The sequence below is a fragment of the Xiphophorus maculatus genome, chromosome 17 (assembly GCF_002775205.1).
Source record: "Xiphophorus maculatus strain JP 163 A chromosome 17, X_maculatus-5.0-male, whole genome shotgun sequence".
NCBI lineage: Eukaryota > Metazoa > Chordata > Actinopteri > Cyprinodontiformes > Poeciliidae > Xiphophorus > Xiphophorus maculatus.
In genome coordinates, this window is record NC_036459.1 from 16,027,594 (window position 1) to 16,044,790 (window position 17,197).

The 17,197-nt window shown below is 36.9% G+C and overlaps 1 protein-coding gene across 1 annotated transcript in view; it reads left to right on the top strand.

Moving 5' to 3' along the window:
* Nucleotides 1-4,962: 4,962 nt before the first annotated feature.
* The window catches only part of nav3 (neuron navigator 3), a 283,136-nt gene continuing 270,901 nt past the window's right edge, over nucleotides 4,963-17,197 (top strand). Inside the window, exon 1 of the mRNA XM_023350561.1 lies at nucleotides 4,963-5,173. Within this exon, the coding sequence (XP_023206329.1) occupies nucleotides 5,105-5,173 (69 nt within the window). The 5' untranslated portion in view covers nucleotides 4,963-5,104. The remainder of the gene's footprint in view (nucleotides 5,174-17,197) is intronic.

The window sequence follows — 17,197 nt, forward strand, 5'->3', positions numbered from 1 at the left end:
CACAGAAAATTAATCAGATATTCTCTTTTGCATCTGCTTTAGTTTTGATGCTTTACTTTGGTAGAACGAAGACAAAGGCCTTTGTAGAGTGCTAACGTCAGGCTAAGCTGGAGCAGATAGCCTGACTTATTTATTAGCTAACATTACTTGTTGAACTTGAGGTTCTCCATGAAGAGCTAAATGTAAATAGGGATAAAATTCTGCATAAGCATTTAAACTATAAGCACTCAAGCAAGTGATTATTCTGCATTTTTGCTTTCCTTTGTAGGAAAATGACAAAATCTTTAGGCCTAAATTAGCTTTTTGAAGCTAATTGTGTAATATAAATGGTACATTTTGGCAGCAGTAGAAATAATTGATGATTTTCTGTGTGGAAAAACGAGCATGTGGATTTCAGTTTTTGTTAAATTCAGTATAAAGTATGTTAAAATATATTAATTGAAGGTTATCTTACTGTAAAAAAGCTCTTACCAACCCAGTGTGATACCAGTGTTTGACTGCACTAAGTTCCCACTTCCCTTACTTACTAAATCAGAAATAAAATCTATTGCATAGGAATAAACTTAAAAGTGGAAAGGGAAACCTTTTTTAAATTTTTTTATTGTGAGTAAGATGAGAAAAACATCGAGGAAAAGGACGAAAGAGGATATTTTACCAACCTGACAAAAGTCTTAATAAAATAGACCAATTTGATGATACATATTTAAATTCTAATCTAAAACGGACTGGCAAACATATATATACACTGCTCAAAAAAATAAAGGGAACACTTAAACAGGTGTTTCACACTTAAAGTGTTCCCTTTATTTTTTTGAGCAGTATATATATGTGTGTGTGTGTGTGTGTGTGTTTTTGTAAAGTCAGAACTTCACAGTAATAGGTTAGTATTTTAATTCCGGTTCACACAGTAGGTGGCGGTAATGCACACTGAGTTCTGTTACAGTAAAATCAAAGAAAAACTTTCCTTCATTCTCACAGGCCTTAGCCCCTAATTAGCAGGGCCAGGTGTGGCTAATTTAGGGAAGTTGCTGACAGTTTATTAGCATTTAGGTGTGGTGTAACTGTGTAATGGAGAAGCGTTTAGCTTAAATGCTTATTATTCTTTTTGTCTGGAGCACAGAGGTGAGTCTATGACTTTTTAAAAAAATAAAATTTTATTTTATTTTTTTCACCTTGTTTTGCATTAAACAGATAGTTAAACTAGCTAGCTAGCAGGTTGATTTTTGGTTGGGGGGGAGGAGATTTTAAAGTTCCAATATTTTAGAAAGGCTGTTTTTGGGGTTCACTTTTCCTTCATTATTAAAAAACATATATTTTTGGTCTTTAAAATCAAGTGTATGTTATGGGTTATAAAAGATATTGACTGAAGTATTGATATTTTAGAGTGTGTCTCTGGATAGACCTGACAAAGAACCTTACAATGAGTAATGCCATATTTAGAAATAATTAATAAAAAATTTGACAAATTATAATTTAAAGTAAGGCTTTAGTATTGACTCATGGTCTTTACCATTCAAATGTGGTTACGTCTTGCTAATAAATAACTTCCAATAAGAAGTTTGTTGGTTCAGGAGTCTCCATAATTCATTAAGCAGCTTAACTCTACAATTAATATAATACGCCATTGTTTTAGTACATGACTTTAGAATGGCTTTATGGATAAAAAGTCAAGGATCAGGTCTGTCAATTAACAATTTAATGCCGAATACTGACCACCATTATACAGTGAAGCTCGTAGCATAAAAGCAAAACGGTTTTTCTACTTTTGGACTCAAGAGTACTGAAACTACCCATCAATGAGGTTTTCACCATTTTGTCTTTGGTCTAATTCCAGACGCACTTGAGGTGCTTCTGTACAACCACGTTGGGGGATAATAGAAGTAGCTACCTTGAGATAGCATCTTTACTACCAATAAACTGTGTAACCGCTTAAAATGTAGTGAAATGTTGCTGTGCAGGCATTTTTTGGGGGTGCCTATCTTTGTTCTTTTGCATATGTCAGCAGGTGAAATTCATAAATGTCAGATTTATGTTTTAATTTTTTTTTCTTTTTTTTAAATACAACATTTAATAGCAGATTAACTAACATAATTTATGCTCTTTCCATGAAATTTCTTTATGGGACTTGTGAAAAAATGGGAGGTAATTGGACTGGTGCATACTTAAAGGTTATTACCGACACGAAGGCAGTAAGACATTGACCCAGCAGAAATCAATACACTGACCTTTGGTTTTTATATTTTGTTATTTATTTATTAAATGGAATTCATTGTTTTATAATTAAATTCTCTTATTTTGTAATACGACTGGACAAGTTTCTTCTTAATCAGTTCAAATCCATCTTTTGGGATGAGAGGGATTGTTGTCTCATGACTCCTGTGGTTTACATACTGTAGGTTGTTTTCTGCCTACCTTTAGATAGCCAATGCCTGGTATATTTTCTTCCTTGTGCTTCAAAGACAAAGTGTGACATGGTGTCCCCATGAGATTATATTGTTTCTTGTGATATTCAAGAAGAAAAAGGGGTAAATTAGTACTCATGCATCATGGATGAGTTTCGAAAGACCCCGCATGTAATTCCACAGCTGAGGGAAAAGAAGATTTGAAGCAGCCCAGCTGTGTTTTTAGCAAGTTTTGCATTTCTGTAATTAACTGCTTATCCCTAATTTTTTCCTGCCTTTTTATTTCCTTCATCACCTATGGCAACAGATAATTTGTATTGTGCGTTTCTTTGTCGTTAGCGGCCTAATGTAACAGCAGTCTTTCTTTGCCGTGAAAAGCCTGCTTTTCCAACATGTTGCCAACAGCAAAGCCTCTGGGTGTTTTGTGGGGCTCCAGAGCTCTGTGATCCTCATGTCCCAGAAGAACCAGTCGTGAGCTGGCAGCACTTGACATAACTGGCCTTAAGTAAGTGACGGGGTCGCAGTGATACATGGCATGAAAAGCAGGGACGGGGGGAAAGTGTATAGTGGCTCAGAAAACATGCTGAGATGAGGATCGTGTTAGAGGTGATGAAGGGTGAAACAAGTCGCATGGCCCAGTGTCATGGCGGTGTTGCTTCGAGACAGGCTACTTGTCATTTGGATGCTACCCTCACAGATTGTTGGGGCATTTGTCTGGCCAGCCTCATGTGTAGATGCATTGATGCACTTCATTGCAGTTAAAAAAAAATGAGGATTTGACAGCGCCAACATGTTCCCTACAGGAAACCAGTGTTCAGTACATGTTCTGTTTTGTTTTTTTCTACTTTACACCAACAGATGATGTGCTTTTTACACATTCTCCTAGTCAGAGTTTATCTTTGAAGTTATATGTCTGCAAAGCATTAAAATCATTAAGTATATCAAATAATCCATAGTTGCCCTTGAAATCTGCCATTTCTATTTTGTGGCTTAAACAAGCCAAGAGTTCAGTCCTGGAAAGAGAACTGTACCAAATAAATGTAATTTAGAACAAGTTGAATTCAAAATATGGACGGCACATTCAAATTCTTATAAACTTTATTCCTCTTTTTGTCTCTGATTCAAAGTAAAGTTTAATGAGAGAGATATGAAACAATTCTAGTAACATAAAGGTTATTGACCAGCAGCTGTTCAGTCCACACTCCTCCTGTCTGTTTAGTGTGAGCTGTGTGACATATTGCTGCTCACACAGATTACTTTCTCTATTGTAACCTATCAGAATAGTCATGGTTTGGAATATGTTTGACATCAAACAACTGATAATCCCATTTACAAGTGGGATTATCGGTTTGTCTTGAGTGTTGTACCGCTGACTAAAAGTTCCCACATATTTGGCCGTAGTGTGGATATCATGCAAGCCGCGCAGATGGTTAAGATTTCAACCATCCGCGTATTGATTGCCTACTTTTCTTGTGACAAATTTCTTCATTTCCCACAATCCAAATGGACACTAGAAAGTTTGAACTATTTGGGGGTCTAGTCCTGTTTCTTCTCTACCAGGAACCATCACCAATCATCTATTGGTGTGGCACAAAGTAGCGCTGACCCTCTATCTGATCAGCTCTGTGTCTCATACACACCATTAGATCTTTAGTGATGTTGTGAATGAGTCATAGGTTTTCTCTCAGCACTACATTGAACTTTTACCAGTTCCTCCCACTGATGTTCACTTTTCAAAGGTCTGGAATTGGCTTTCCATAGTAATAAATATCAATAACTTAGTTTCTAATCTGGTCTTGATTTCCTTTAAGCTTTGACAGGATGTATTGCTTTGAAGATGTTTTTGCCTATATTAACAGGTTTTATTTAATTTCTAGCACCAACCACTACTGGATGTTGACAGTTAAATTAGACTCAGCTTTCCAAAAAAAAAAAAAAAAGACTTAATAAATCATATCTACATTTTCTAAAAGGATTGGATTCCTTTGCATAGATTTTCTCAAATAGTAGATGAATTCATTTAAAATTTTACTCTAACAATTCTGTGTTCAGTTCTGTCTTTACTTCAACTCATTTTCTCCTGACTGATTCGGTCTTTGGTTTAAATAAAACAAACACACCCACACACCCCCACAATCAAAACCAGTCCAAAAAGGAAAGCATGCTGTTGAATGCGCTTCCCTCTCGCTCTCTGAGCTCCATGGCAACATTCACTTTGATATGCAGATCCTCTTGCCATTTGTACAGTGCAGTACCAAGGGGGAATATTGACTTTTTGGAGAGGCAGATCTTTTGCATTAATTGAGAGCCTAAAACAGAGCTGCTCATTTTCGCCTCACATCTAAATGTTGTCTCATCTCTTCATTCCACAGATGCAGGGAGAGAACTGAGCTCGGACGCCGCGCTTTGAGGGAGACGCTTCAGAGGGTATCTGCTCAGCCTCCAGTCTGAACGTCCTCTTTGGAATCACCATGGTGCTGTTTTGGTAACCTTCACCTGCTTGGTTTTCGTCCTCCTGCTCAGACCTTTTTTTTTTTTTTTTTTCTCCAACCATACAAACAAACTCCTGTAATGGATCACCTGTGTCCAGGTGAAGGCGTGAGCTGGACACAGGCCCTCGTCGGCAAACTGTAGCGCTCTGGATTTTATCGAACGCCGTCCCCGTGATCTTGCCCTGGAGTTATTCTTCATTTGGACCAGGAATGGATGTACCAGAGTCGAGCAAGCATGGCAAGAAGTCCACATGTCAAAAACTTGAAGACCAGAAAAAGGTAGGCAAGCGCTTAGCTAATCAACTTATCCAGTTTTTACGATTATGAAGCTGAGAGAGGAAAGTTTTATTCCTCTTTATGAAAGAAAAACAAAAATCAGATGTTGATCCGATCTCAGTTCCCAGGAGCTTCTTTGCTTCACTTATACAGTAGCTATTTCTAAAGACAAGATTGGAAGAGGTGGAGTCTGTGCTCCCCCTCAGAGCCTTTTGCCTTTCATCTGAGCTCATGTGGCTCGGTGGGCAGATCCAGCTCTAACTCTTCTCCTGGGATTACATATTTGTCTCTGTTTGAGATGCTTTTTATGATCTCACTTCTGGAGTTTGTGGTATATCCCCTGCTATGTTTCCCATTGGTAAGCTGCGGATGGCCAATTTTGAATGAATAATGGGCTAGTGGAGGCATACTTTGAATCTTGCCGAGCACCATTTGATTCTCTGTGGTCTTGATGGGTGAGTGGATGGGGGAGGAGTTGCACTTTATGACTTCACTCTTGTCTGAATCCTGGCTTAAGAATGACAGTTTGAGCTGTCATTCTTTTCTGCTCAGTAAAAATGTAGGGTGTTTTCACACCTGATAGTCCGGTAGACTAGCTCCGTTGGGAACCAAAATGGCAAGATTTCACATTTTCAGCTGCTGTGGTTCGCTTTGGTTCAGTTAGTTGCTGTACCAAGAACCACTGAAGGAAACCACCCAAAAAACTACAAGATACAATCACAACTTCACAAGCCATTTCTCTCTTTAGTGCTAGATACGCACCTTTGTTTTGGTTGTATTTAGTTCTACAGTGCAGAACCCTGCACTGTAGTTCGGGTTCTGCTTTTGGAGCGGTCTGCGGGTGGCTGTGGATGTGCATTCGAACTGCACCAGAGTTCACCTCAACTGAGACAAGAATTTTAGACGGACCAGACTTAGCCTGTTTGGTCCATATCAGAGTCTGATTGTGCACACCTTCCCAAACAAACCAAACTTTTTAGTGGCCTAAACTGACTGTGAATTCTCTGGGTGTTAACTAAAAATGTATGGAAGTACAGGGTAAATTATTTAGGAGATTTCGCCCTTCACTGGGGAACTTTACTTTATTGTATAAAGCTGTCTGAGGGTGAATGTTAGTCAAAGTTTTGCCTTAAGTTAAAGTTTTGCTAGTGCGGTTGTCCTTAAATGACATATGATTTTTAGTTTCTGATTCTGCAGCTGAATTTCAGCAATTTAACTACAGGATTAGGCAACGATTCAGATGCTAACTTCAGTGAGAGTGTTGTGAACTACTGTAGGTGATCTGTGACTGTCAGGTGTTGCTCTCTCTCGCCTATTGTCCGCTGCAGATACGCCCCCGAGACGTGAAAACATGTGTGCATTGTGTAGGATGACTTATTTGCTTGTAATTGAAAATGAAGTGGACCATTTTCACTGAGGGTCATCTAATGAAGTTTATTGTTGCTAAATATTAGTTTTTATTCATCCAATAATGGGTAAACTACTCTGAAGATTCAGAAATGTTTATACGTGATATCTGGGTTTTAAACCCTTGTACCCCTGAAATGTAATAAAGAGCAGAGACTGATTAAACCAGAACTTATGGCTGAGAATAAGATGTGACTTTATTGACAAACTAGCCTCTATTGTAAATGTCTTCTGATGGATTCTGGGAAAGAAATGTGTCCCTCCAGTTATTATGAATTCACTTTCTGTAATAGGGCCGAATCCAAAACATCTGTGATGATTTGTTATTTTTTTGTCTGCATAAAGTGCTGAGTTTCACAATCTCATGCAAAACAAGTAATTTCCCATAAAAATCTTTAATGGGATGTAATGTGTGCTCTTTATCAGTAAAGCTTCTCTGATTTACTGCTCTGTGCAGCACCGACCACATCCTTTATTTTCTTCTAAGCCCGAACCAGAACAAGAAGCTAAATTTCAATGCTTAGTTTATTAGGATACACAAAACGGAAGTGTTTTTAAGTATTTTTATAATGTTTTTATAATGAATAAAATGTGGCAACAGTTTTATTCAGCTTAAAAGGATGGTGATTTTTAGCTTTTCACATTTCCATCAGATTAGCATAGTAGTAATTAAACAAAAACTCAAAACATGCATTTTGTCTGATCTGTAATATGCAGCTTGACACGATAGCATGAATAAATTCAGAAGTATTTCTAAAAAACAAAGGTGTTTCTGTATGTGCCTGGTCACTTTAGAACGCACCGAGGCAAAACGCGCCTCTGTGAATACCTACAGGACCAGAACATAAACCAATAGAGAAACTCTTCCCCCTCCATCCTCTCTACGTCTGACCTGATTCTTCTAATAAGGTGCTTTTGATAAGCCTAATGAGCGTTGTGGCGAGGCCCAGGAAACGTCTGAGCACAGCAAATGTGCAGTAATACATCAGCCTTGACATTTGTAGCACTATTAGGATCTCATAAAACACATTATAGTGCTTTAGTATTCTTTTCTCCTTTTAGACCTCACTGCCATCATTGAGGGTTTTTTTTCCTTTACTTTAAGTATTTTCTACTCCAACATAGCAAATCCTGTAATTTGTTTCTTTATTACTTAACATTCCCTTTCTTCACCTTCAGGTAATTGAATACATATAATAGTTTAGATGATTTGTACATCTTATTCACCATTGTTCGGGCAAATATATTTTGTTAGGGATGTTTCAGACAAGATTTGTCACTGATTAGACTAATGTAATTTAAGAATATTTTATTGCATTAGCATCTATTATTTGACATATCAGTATGTGTCCCATAAGTAAAACTGGCTTAATAATAATAACCAAAGCTTATTTCCAAATTGCTATTTTTGTATGTTATTCAGCAGTGGATTGGTCATGTGGTATTTATCTGGGCATGTAACAGTGATTGTGGTGCAAAGAAGCAATGTCACAGAAGCAAAAAAAACAACATTTTTGACATTTTTTTGTTGTGGTCTCAAAATGATAGCGAAATATTCAGAATATTTGTCATCAGACATAACAACAATATTGATATCGGATGTTGCTATATTCCTCATTTTTATGACTCGGTCCTTCATGCAGATAAATAACTGCAGATTAAAAGTTGTTTTGAATGAGTGTTGGTTTACATTAGTAATATGTTTGTCTTATTTAAGGCACCTAATGACTCATGGCTGCAGTCTTCAGTAAACTGGTGTTTTTATCCTGAATAGTTAGCTGAAGTGCAAGGGTAATGCTGTCTTATTGTTTTGAGAAACAAAACAATAAGCCCTTTGCTTTGGTAATTTGAACCTTTACATATTTCAGTGACGTTCTAGTTAAATTTGCAGGTGAAACTTGCAGAAAAATAGTTTCTCTGTTGCTTGATAAAAACCTAGCAGTTTGAATGTTACCCGATTAAAACACATCGTTTCTACACAATGTGCCTGCATAGAACATTGTGCAGAAACGGTCCTGTGACACAGTCAGAAAGTTTTCACTTTCACTGTGAACATTATCGTAGCACTTTGAAGTCAAACAATTTTGCGAGCTGTTGAAGACGGCTGTGGTTTAAAAAACAATATTATGCTAAATGGAGCTACATGGCTCGATAGGAGTCATAGTGAGCCATCTTTACCAAATTAGCATATATACTATATTTGACCTGAGTTCAGTGAGGCAAAAAAGCATTAATGTTCAGCTCTTAGAAAATCACAAAAATATTGACTTCTTTTTTAATTTTATTTACACATTGCTGTTATCATTGCTTCCAGACATAAGTAGCCTAATGAGGATGTACCATCTGTGCTGTCAGAGCAGTTGTTTGTTTTGCTTATTACATGAATTTACCAATATTTGCCAATAATGTCAAGGGCTTAGAAGGATTCCGCTATTAGGACACGGACACACAGATGTGCACCGTGGATCCATGTGGGCTGTGTGGATGGGAATGACATAAAGGAAACATTGCTTCATTGTTTTTACCACTGCTCATAACTGTAAGCACTGCAGATTACACCTTGATCATTAGAACTATAAAATCATCTCACAGCTGGACCTGAAGGTTTAAGGGACAGCTGGTGCTTGTAAAAATCTCACAATTTCGCATCAGGCTACTTCGTTTTCTGCCAGGGTCTGTGTTTTTGTTTCGTTTTTTCCCTCTTATCATTAGTGGGTTTGATTCAATTTATTTAAGCATTTTTAAAATGTGATGAAGCACAAGAACATTGAGTGCTAGTAAATGTTACTAAATTGACTTATAAAAAATCTAACTAACAATAATAAAAATCTATAAATCAGTTTTAAAATGGAAACTTATCTAATTTTCATCTACTAGCTCTATGTAAGTGGTGGATTTTCCAAGATATATTTGATGCATTCTGGTTAAAATCCTAATTTTTATCTAGAATATAATCTAGTTTTTTATTTATAGCAGTTTTCTTCATCATGATCCATATAGGAGCCATTGTTGCCACCCTTATTTTGAAAAGATAATCTGATTAATTCTTTAAAAAGTAACTTAATTTGATTTCAGAAATAATAAAGTGATACTCACTTTATCAGAAGTGTATTTTTAACAGTGAAATCAGCTTTTACTGCTAGCAGTCAAAATGTTAACATAGTGGGCTGCAGTCATCCAGCGACCCACTCTGTTTTTGAGTTAAAATGACATTTTGAGTTTTACTTAAAAACTTAAATTAAACTTGCATACTGTTTTTCTTTAGGTAACCTAGCTTAAATACTTGTTTTAATTAAAAAAAAATCTAAAATAAACCTTTTGTACTGAACTTTTGCTTTTGTTTGGGTTGGAGGACTTCCTCCTGTAGTCACACCAGCTGCTGGAACTTTCTCTAAAATGGTTCTGAAAGTGTGACGGTTTTTGATGCTAAATAAGACTTTGTCACCAGAATAGTTTGTATATCAAACCTTAATATTTTTGCCCTTAGCTGACACAGACTCAAAATAGTGACAGTATTAGCTAGCAAATGCACATCTCTCTCCTCCCTCCATTTTTGTTTGTTTGAGTTGTTGGTTGCTTGGTGACTTGTTGCATATGTGACACCACTCACCATGACTCCAGAAAATGGCAAATATAGGTTTATACAAAGGAATGTGACAGAAATGATAACACACAGTGATTAGTAACTTTAATCTTATGACTTGTCTGGATATATTTAGAACAATTTAGAAGGGTTTCCCCCAGGAAACTTGAAAAGCCCAGTTATTGGGGTGCTAGTGCAGCAATGGCCCAGCATGCTTTTGAGTTAAGAAAGGTGACAAGAAATTTGAACAATGACTAGGTATTGTTAATAATGTCTCCCAGTAACACATAATTACCAAAACACCAACAATAAAATCTTAAAATACACTTATAATATAATGGGAGAACTCATGCTTTAGATGACTAATTACTGAAAAGTGGTCATATTATAACAATAACATATCACAGGCTCAACGGAGCAAATCCGTTTAAGGAGCTCCATATTTTTTACAAGAGCATACTTTTCTGCTTTTGTGACAAGAAAATAAAGAAATTACTTTTCTACTTTGAAAAATAATGGAAAGAATGTTTTCAATTGCTTGTGTTCGAACTTCAAAATTTCTTTATATTTTCTCCCTCTAAAACGTGGCGACATGAGTCATCAAACTTCCCGTCAGTCACCTTTGCCTTTTCATTTTTCTGTCTGCTATTGAATAAGACCCCTTCTTCTTCTCTCATAATGACTATTCCAGCTGCATAAAGCTGGCTAGTCAAAGATGAGTAAATAATTCAGCAGCACACTGGGTTTTACAAATGGTATTTGATCCGTATGATGGTGGCATAATAAAGGATAATATGGCAGCTGGTGAAAATGTGCTTCAGAGAGTAATTTGTCTTGCATGGTTTTATTCAGATGGCCTACATACTGAGGAAACTAAATGATTATGCTGTGCATTTGACACATTTTTAAAAGCATATAATTGATACTGTATTGTTACAAAAACATGTAGAAATAAATTTAGCCTTACAAAATGATTCTTGGCCATCTGTTATCTTTTCTACGGTGTGGGTGGAAAATGCTTTGTACATCTCAGTATGCCAATTAAGTAATAATGACCCCCAGAAGTATCGTCTGATTGCAGATGATAGTGTGCTGCCATTTATAAGGGTTGAAAGCTTGGAGAAAATTGATGTTTGTTCAATTGGCTGGTTTGTGTGGTCCATCTTTTATCTGTATATTGGAAAAAATGAATGTTTCATTTTGAAACATCTGTTGTTTTTCAACTGAGTCGAGCAGGGTTACAGAAAGATGAGTCATTTAGTTTTATGTTGGTGAAATAAAAAGAACTTGCAGTGCTCATCCACAAACACACTGCATATTTGGTGGTCCTTTCAAAATTTCTCCAGATGTATCCAGAACAACATAGTGGTAGAGCATAGTCATCTATATCCTATATACCGTATTTTACGGTATTACAGTAAAATACAAAATGGAATGTTCATTTGGACACATTCCCTTAAGAACTGTTAAATAGTAGATTTTCAGTAAGCATACTTTTGAGAGCAGAAAATTTTCACTTTTGCTCTGTTGCTTTTTAAATTATTACAAGTCAGTTGACTTGAGTAAGACCTCTGCTCTGGTTGGGACTGCAGTTGGTTGCATATCAGACTTGATAGTTGTTAAAAGAAACATTTCTATTCAACTGAATTTGTCCTGATAAGCAAAGGAAAAGTACAGACTGCTTTCAGTGACAGATGGAGGATGGGGAATGCTTTTTTATTCTATGTTCCCTACAACCTGGGAAAACTTTGCTCATTAAAATACCTTTAAACCATGTTATATACTATATATATATATATATTTTTTTTTTTTTTCAAGGAATCATTTAACTACTGCAGTTGCTCTACTGTATGGCGTCTATGATATCCAGAAGATGGCTGTCTAGTATTATAAAAACGATATGTTTGGTAGTCTAAAAAATGAACCACCACACATTCTTGGCTTTGCTTACTTTAGTTGCATTTGCACATGGTCAGGGTCTTTTTCTACAAAGTTTGTCTAACTTTGCCCCAATGTTTCCATTTTCTAATTATTTTTAGGCACATCTAATTGGCAGTTTTTACTTTTTCCATTGGCAAAAATAACATTTGTTTTGACGTATGTAGATTACTTTAGTACGTCCATGTTAAAGGCTGTTTACGTTTATGTTGGCATGCAGTGTACCATTGACCTTTTAAAGTAAAATATGACAGACTGAGCTCTCAGTAATATCATGTGGCAGCTTCTAGACACGCCAGATGGGCATTAGCTTGAGTTAATTTTTGACCCTTTCCTCCATTTCACCTTCCATATGTGTTAATAGGATTATCTTAACAGGGATTCAAAGGTGACTATAGATGTTAAAGAGGTGTCTGATGCATGAATGCTCTAATGTGAATTAACAATGCTTCCTGCCATTCATTGAGCGTTGTATTGCCAGTGTATTTGTCCCATTTGTCCTTGTGCATTAATCTGCATCCTCATGGTGAAAATGTATAAGGGCAGATAGCTACAACCAATTTATCTCTACTGAAGTTAACGTATACACTCATACTGATAAGATCAACGATGTTGATTCAAAGTATGAATAGGGTTAAGGGATTTTAGCTCAAGACTATGTTTAACCTTTGTGGTGGAGCTTGGTTTGTTCATAAATACATCACAGCAAATTACAATGATCAATGATTGCGCTTATGCTCAGCCAATTAATCTAGCCCCCCTCTACCAGATTCCACTAAATTTATATTGAAACGCTGTTTGTGGTGCTGATGTTCTTAGCAGGAAGAGGAGACCCTAAATCAAATTCTTCTCAAGGCCTCATACAACCTTTGGTCAGCCCTGCAAGACGAGCTAGAGCTGCTGCGCTGCACGTCTTTCAGCTGGATGTGAGGAACAAACTGGGAGATTTATTTTATGTGGCGCTAGTGGAGACGAGGCTTTTCCGTTTCGTGACTGAGTTTGTAATAAGCATCACAGAGGCTGTTTGTTTTGGTTGCCCAGTTTTATGGGACAGGTTTTTCTGATTTCCACTCTTCCATGGCTGGCTCTTTAGTGCTTGTTAACATGTCAAAGGTGCATCCCTATCAGGACATCTTGTGAAGTAACTAATTTCCACAATTTATGTGTCGTACCAAAGACGACACATGAGACAGAACAGGTAACTGGACTCCAGCCTTGGATTGGAGTGGTTTAATTAGAAATGTCAGTGTGAAAATGATCACTGGGTTTCGTGCTGTGGAATGTCAGAAGCACGCCAGACGCCACCATGTGCATCAATGTAATTAAATTTGGCCAGCATTGTTGGCCCCATTGCATGTGGAAGACATGTTTCCATAGACATGAAGGAATCTGGTGTAATAAAGCAAATTCCCCAAATTTGTTCTGGAGCCACAGATGTCAGAAACTAGTTTATTTTCTAATTTCACTGAAGTGACCTTTCTGTCTGCATTTTGGTCACCTGTTTGCAATTAAGAAAAAACAAACAGAAACATTACAACGTGTTAAAACTCAGTGACAGTGAGAAAGTGGTTGTTCAAAGCTGAAAAAGAGGGAAAATGTAGTGGTTGAGTCAATGTTGTTCTTTCCCAAGATGGTTCCTGTGGTCTCCTTTGATATTTTTTTACATCCCCATTGTGCCATGAGAAGAGCCTTCAAGGTCATAACAAACAAGACCCGTGGACAACCGCATAATAAGCATTTCCTCCGCAACATGGCCGACTGATCACAGAGACCAGACTTTGGCCTTGGATAAAAACACCCTCGCAGGCCCTTCAGATAAACATGCAGTCTGGAAGAAAAACTCTCTTTTTTCATCTCTAATTCTGGGTGTGTTTCTGTCTTGGCCATCATTTTTTAAATGACAATTCTGCATTGAAAAGGACCAAAGAAAGCAAAACTTATTTGATTGATTTTAAGATAAAGAAATACACTATTCTCCTATTAGAAAAACACTGACTAATCCATTCTACTCAAATCCTATTCATTAGAATTTTGTATTTCCTTCCATTGATTTTTTTTCTTCTTCCTGTTATCTGCACTACATTTACACAGATATTAATTTAATACTTAAATCTCATAACTTGTTTTGTGTTTTTTGAGCACCACAGTTCACACAGCAGGTATCATTTCTGTGGAAACCCAAGGTTGGCAAGTGGAAACGTGGTTTTCTCTTTGCCACTCGGTGTTGGCTGCAACAGCTTAGGTCATGTTGTGCTATTTAGATTCAATCTCAGCGGGTAATGACCAGAAAACAAAGATCTGAGGTGATGTATAATTAGCTCAGAATGTAATGGAAAACCTCTTCCAGTGTGCAATTTTCTGGCCCCGTCTAGGTTTTTAAACCTGCTTATTTAGAAAGCAGTTCCTGATGGACAATTTGAAATGCTCTTGCTTTAGTTTGTGGTTCTTGTACATGCCATGATTTGTCTACCCTTCTATACTTTAGAAAACCCTTTTTTTTTGTCTATTTGCATTGAATTGGTCCAATATTTTTGAGAAATGCCTTGAAATATTAGTTTTTGTGCCCAATCGGCATTCAAAGCAACAACTTTGTGAAGATGTGACTTAAATTTTTTTTTTATACAATAATGTAGTTTGTTGGGAAAGGTTTAATTCTTGAGTCTTACATTTTCCAGTTTTAGCAAGTCTCAGTGAGGAGAAAGCCATGTCTGATTTATGGCCAGAACTTCCTCTTGAAAAGAAAGCTTTAACTTTATATATGCAATATATATATATAATCTGAACATTTATAACAGTATGTCTCCGTATTTCTTATGAAAGTAAAGACTTTCTATCTTTTTGTGCAATTTAGCTATTATGAGCCCAGAAAATGAGAGTGAGTTTATTACGTCTCACAATTTATCTTTAAGTAACTTATTTTGAAGTACAAGAGGAAATGTTTGTTGTCTTCTTCTGTTGAAAGAAACCTGGAGGTTTCCATATACTCTGGCGTATTCTGTGAGCCTCACTGACTCAGTTCTCAGTTGAGATTTCATAGTGCTTACATTTCTCTTGACAAAATCCTTCATTTCTCACAATGAAGGAATTTGTCATTCAAACTTGGGTGCTAACAAGATAGTCCCCAACCCCAGTTCCTTCTCCACCAGGACAGCCACTGCATAACTGTAAGTTCTGCACAAAGTGACTGTCTGGTTGCTGTGCATTGTTGCAGTGTAGCTGCTGCATGTCCTTGTGATTGGATGCACCTACTCTCAACCTTATCAGCTCAGTGTCGCATACAAAACGGTTCAATGTGATTGTTTACTTTGCAATGGCGAGTATGTGTACACGGTTGTACAAATGTACCTTTGCGCGAATTTGTCTAGTGGACATCAGCTTTGAAAAACGCCCAAAAACATGGGAGATCTTTGGCTAAGCTGGCTGACCAAGTCTGCTTCACTAATATTCAAGAACTCTTGGCATCATTTTTGGTGCTATATAGTAGCAAACAAACAGCGAGAGAGTGAAAGAAGGTGCATTAACTTGTAAGTAGTGAGAAAGTACTGCAACATGTACTGCAACATGCAACATGTTGCAGTACTTTCTCACTACATTTTATTGCTCATTTGTCACATCTGTTCCTTTTAGATTAAAAAAGGGATTTAGCTTCAAAGGCGAGGAATTGTTTTCTACAAGTGTCCCTGTAAGGTCCTTTAGTGCCAGTGCCTTTAGAAGCAGACCTTCAGGAAAAATGGCTGACCACTCCTGGGCTAAAGTTGGCACCTGTTTCATAGCAGCCTAATAGAACGCAGTGACAGAAAAGATATGACAATTTTATAAGCACCATAAAAATACTGTGATTGGCTAACCGTTCACTGCTAACAATGCAAAAGCTTCATTTGTAGGTTTCAGTTACCACTAGACCAAAGGGACTGTTGTGTTTTTAATGAACCAAAAGTAATGAAATTGATCAAACATGAATCTGATTATTCTACACTGAACAGAGATTTACTAAAACACAACTAAATATTTATGACACATCTATTTGAAATAAACCATAGATTGACAGATGTATTGAAACAGCAAGGACTTATTAATAAACATGGCCTGAAATATTTTACAGTTTAATTTCTGAAACCTTGGTTTTCCCTAAAATATTGTTAAAATCTTTCGTTCTTGTGGACCCACTATTGTCTGAGCTAGACAAATTGTTCCATCCCATAGTAAATGGATACACCAAATTATAAATAAACTTAAGAAGAGCATATGACTGGACTGAACGTATGCACATCTTCACTGTTTCCTGTTTGTTCTACATGCTGTGGTCTAGTCCATCTGATGTCATGGCTGTGATGCCCAGGGGAAACTAATGATTCTGTTGGAAGTGTTAATTAGGTGGGATTTTTTTAATTTAGCCTTTGCACTGTGTTGCCCAAGTCTCATTGTCATTACTTCCTTGTATGGAGACAGCCTGTAAATTACACCTACAGCCTCAACTTTAGAAGCACTTAATCAGGTTGACCCCTGTCACTTTCACTCTCGATCACATGATGAACTCATGCTGCTGTCTTCTCTGACCTTGTTTTTTTAGTCATGTGTTCTATGGTTTGCTGGCTTTTAATAACTGCTAAGCTTCACAATTTACTAAGTAACTCCCACTGGGAATTGTTAGCACTTATTATGCTAAAATCTGATCCTTGATGTTTTAAATCAAGTGGAATGGGGACTGCATGCAACAAATTGGCAACAGGAGCCACCTTATTAATATGAGTAGTTTACTTTTTGAAGACCTCAGAGGTTTGTTGGATTTCACATTAGTGAAGAAACGGCATCATGAAGACCAAAGGACACAGCAGAAAGCTCCTATAAAATCAATCGACAGGAAAGCTATTACTTATGCACTCACACATCTGGCCTTTATGAAAGAATAGAAAAACGAAACACTTTGTCATAGAAAAGTCCTAAAAGATCCTGTCAGCGGCTGCTACAAGCCATATTGGGCACAGAGCAAGAATTTAAAAGAATTTAAAATGTTAAATGTGGTAAAAACATAAAAGGAAAACAAGAAATTTATTGTGTTTCATCCAGTTATTGTAGACGACCTGCTTCTGACTGTGTTT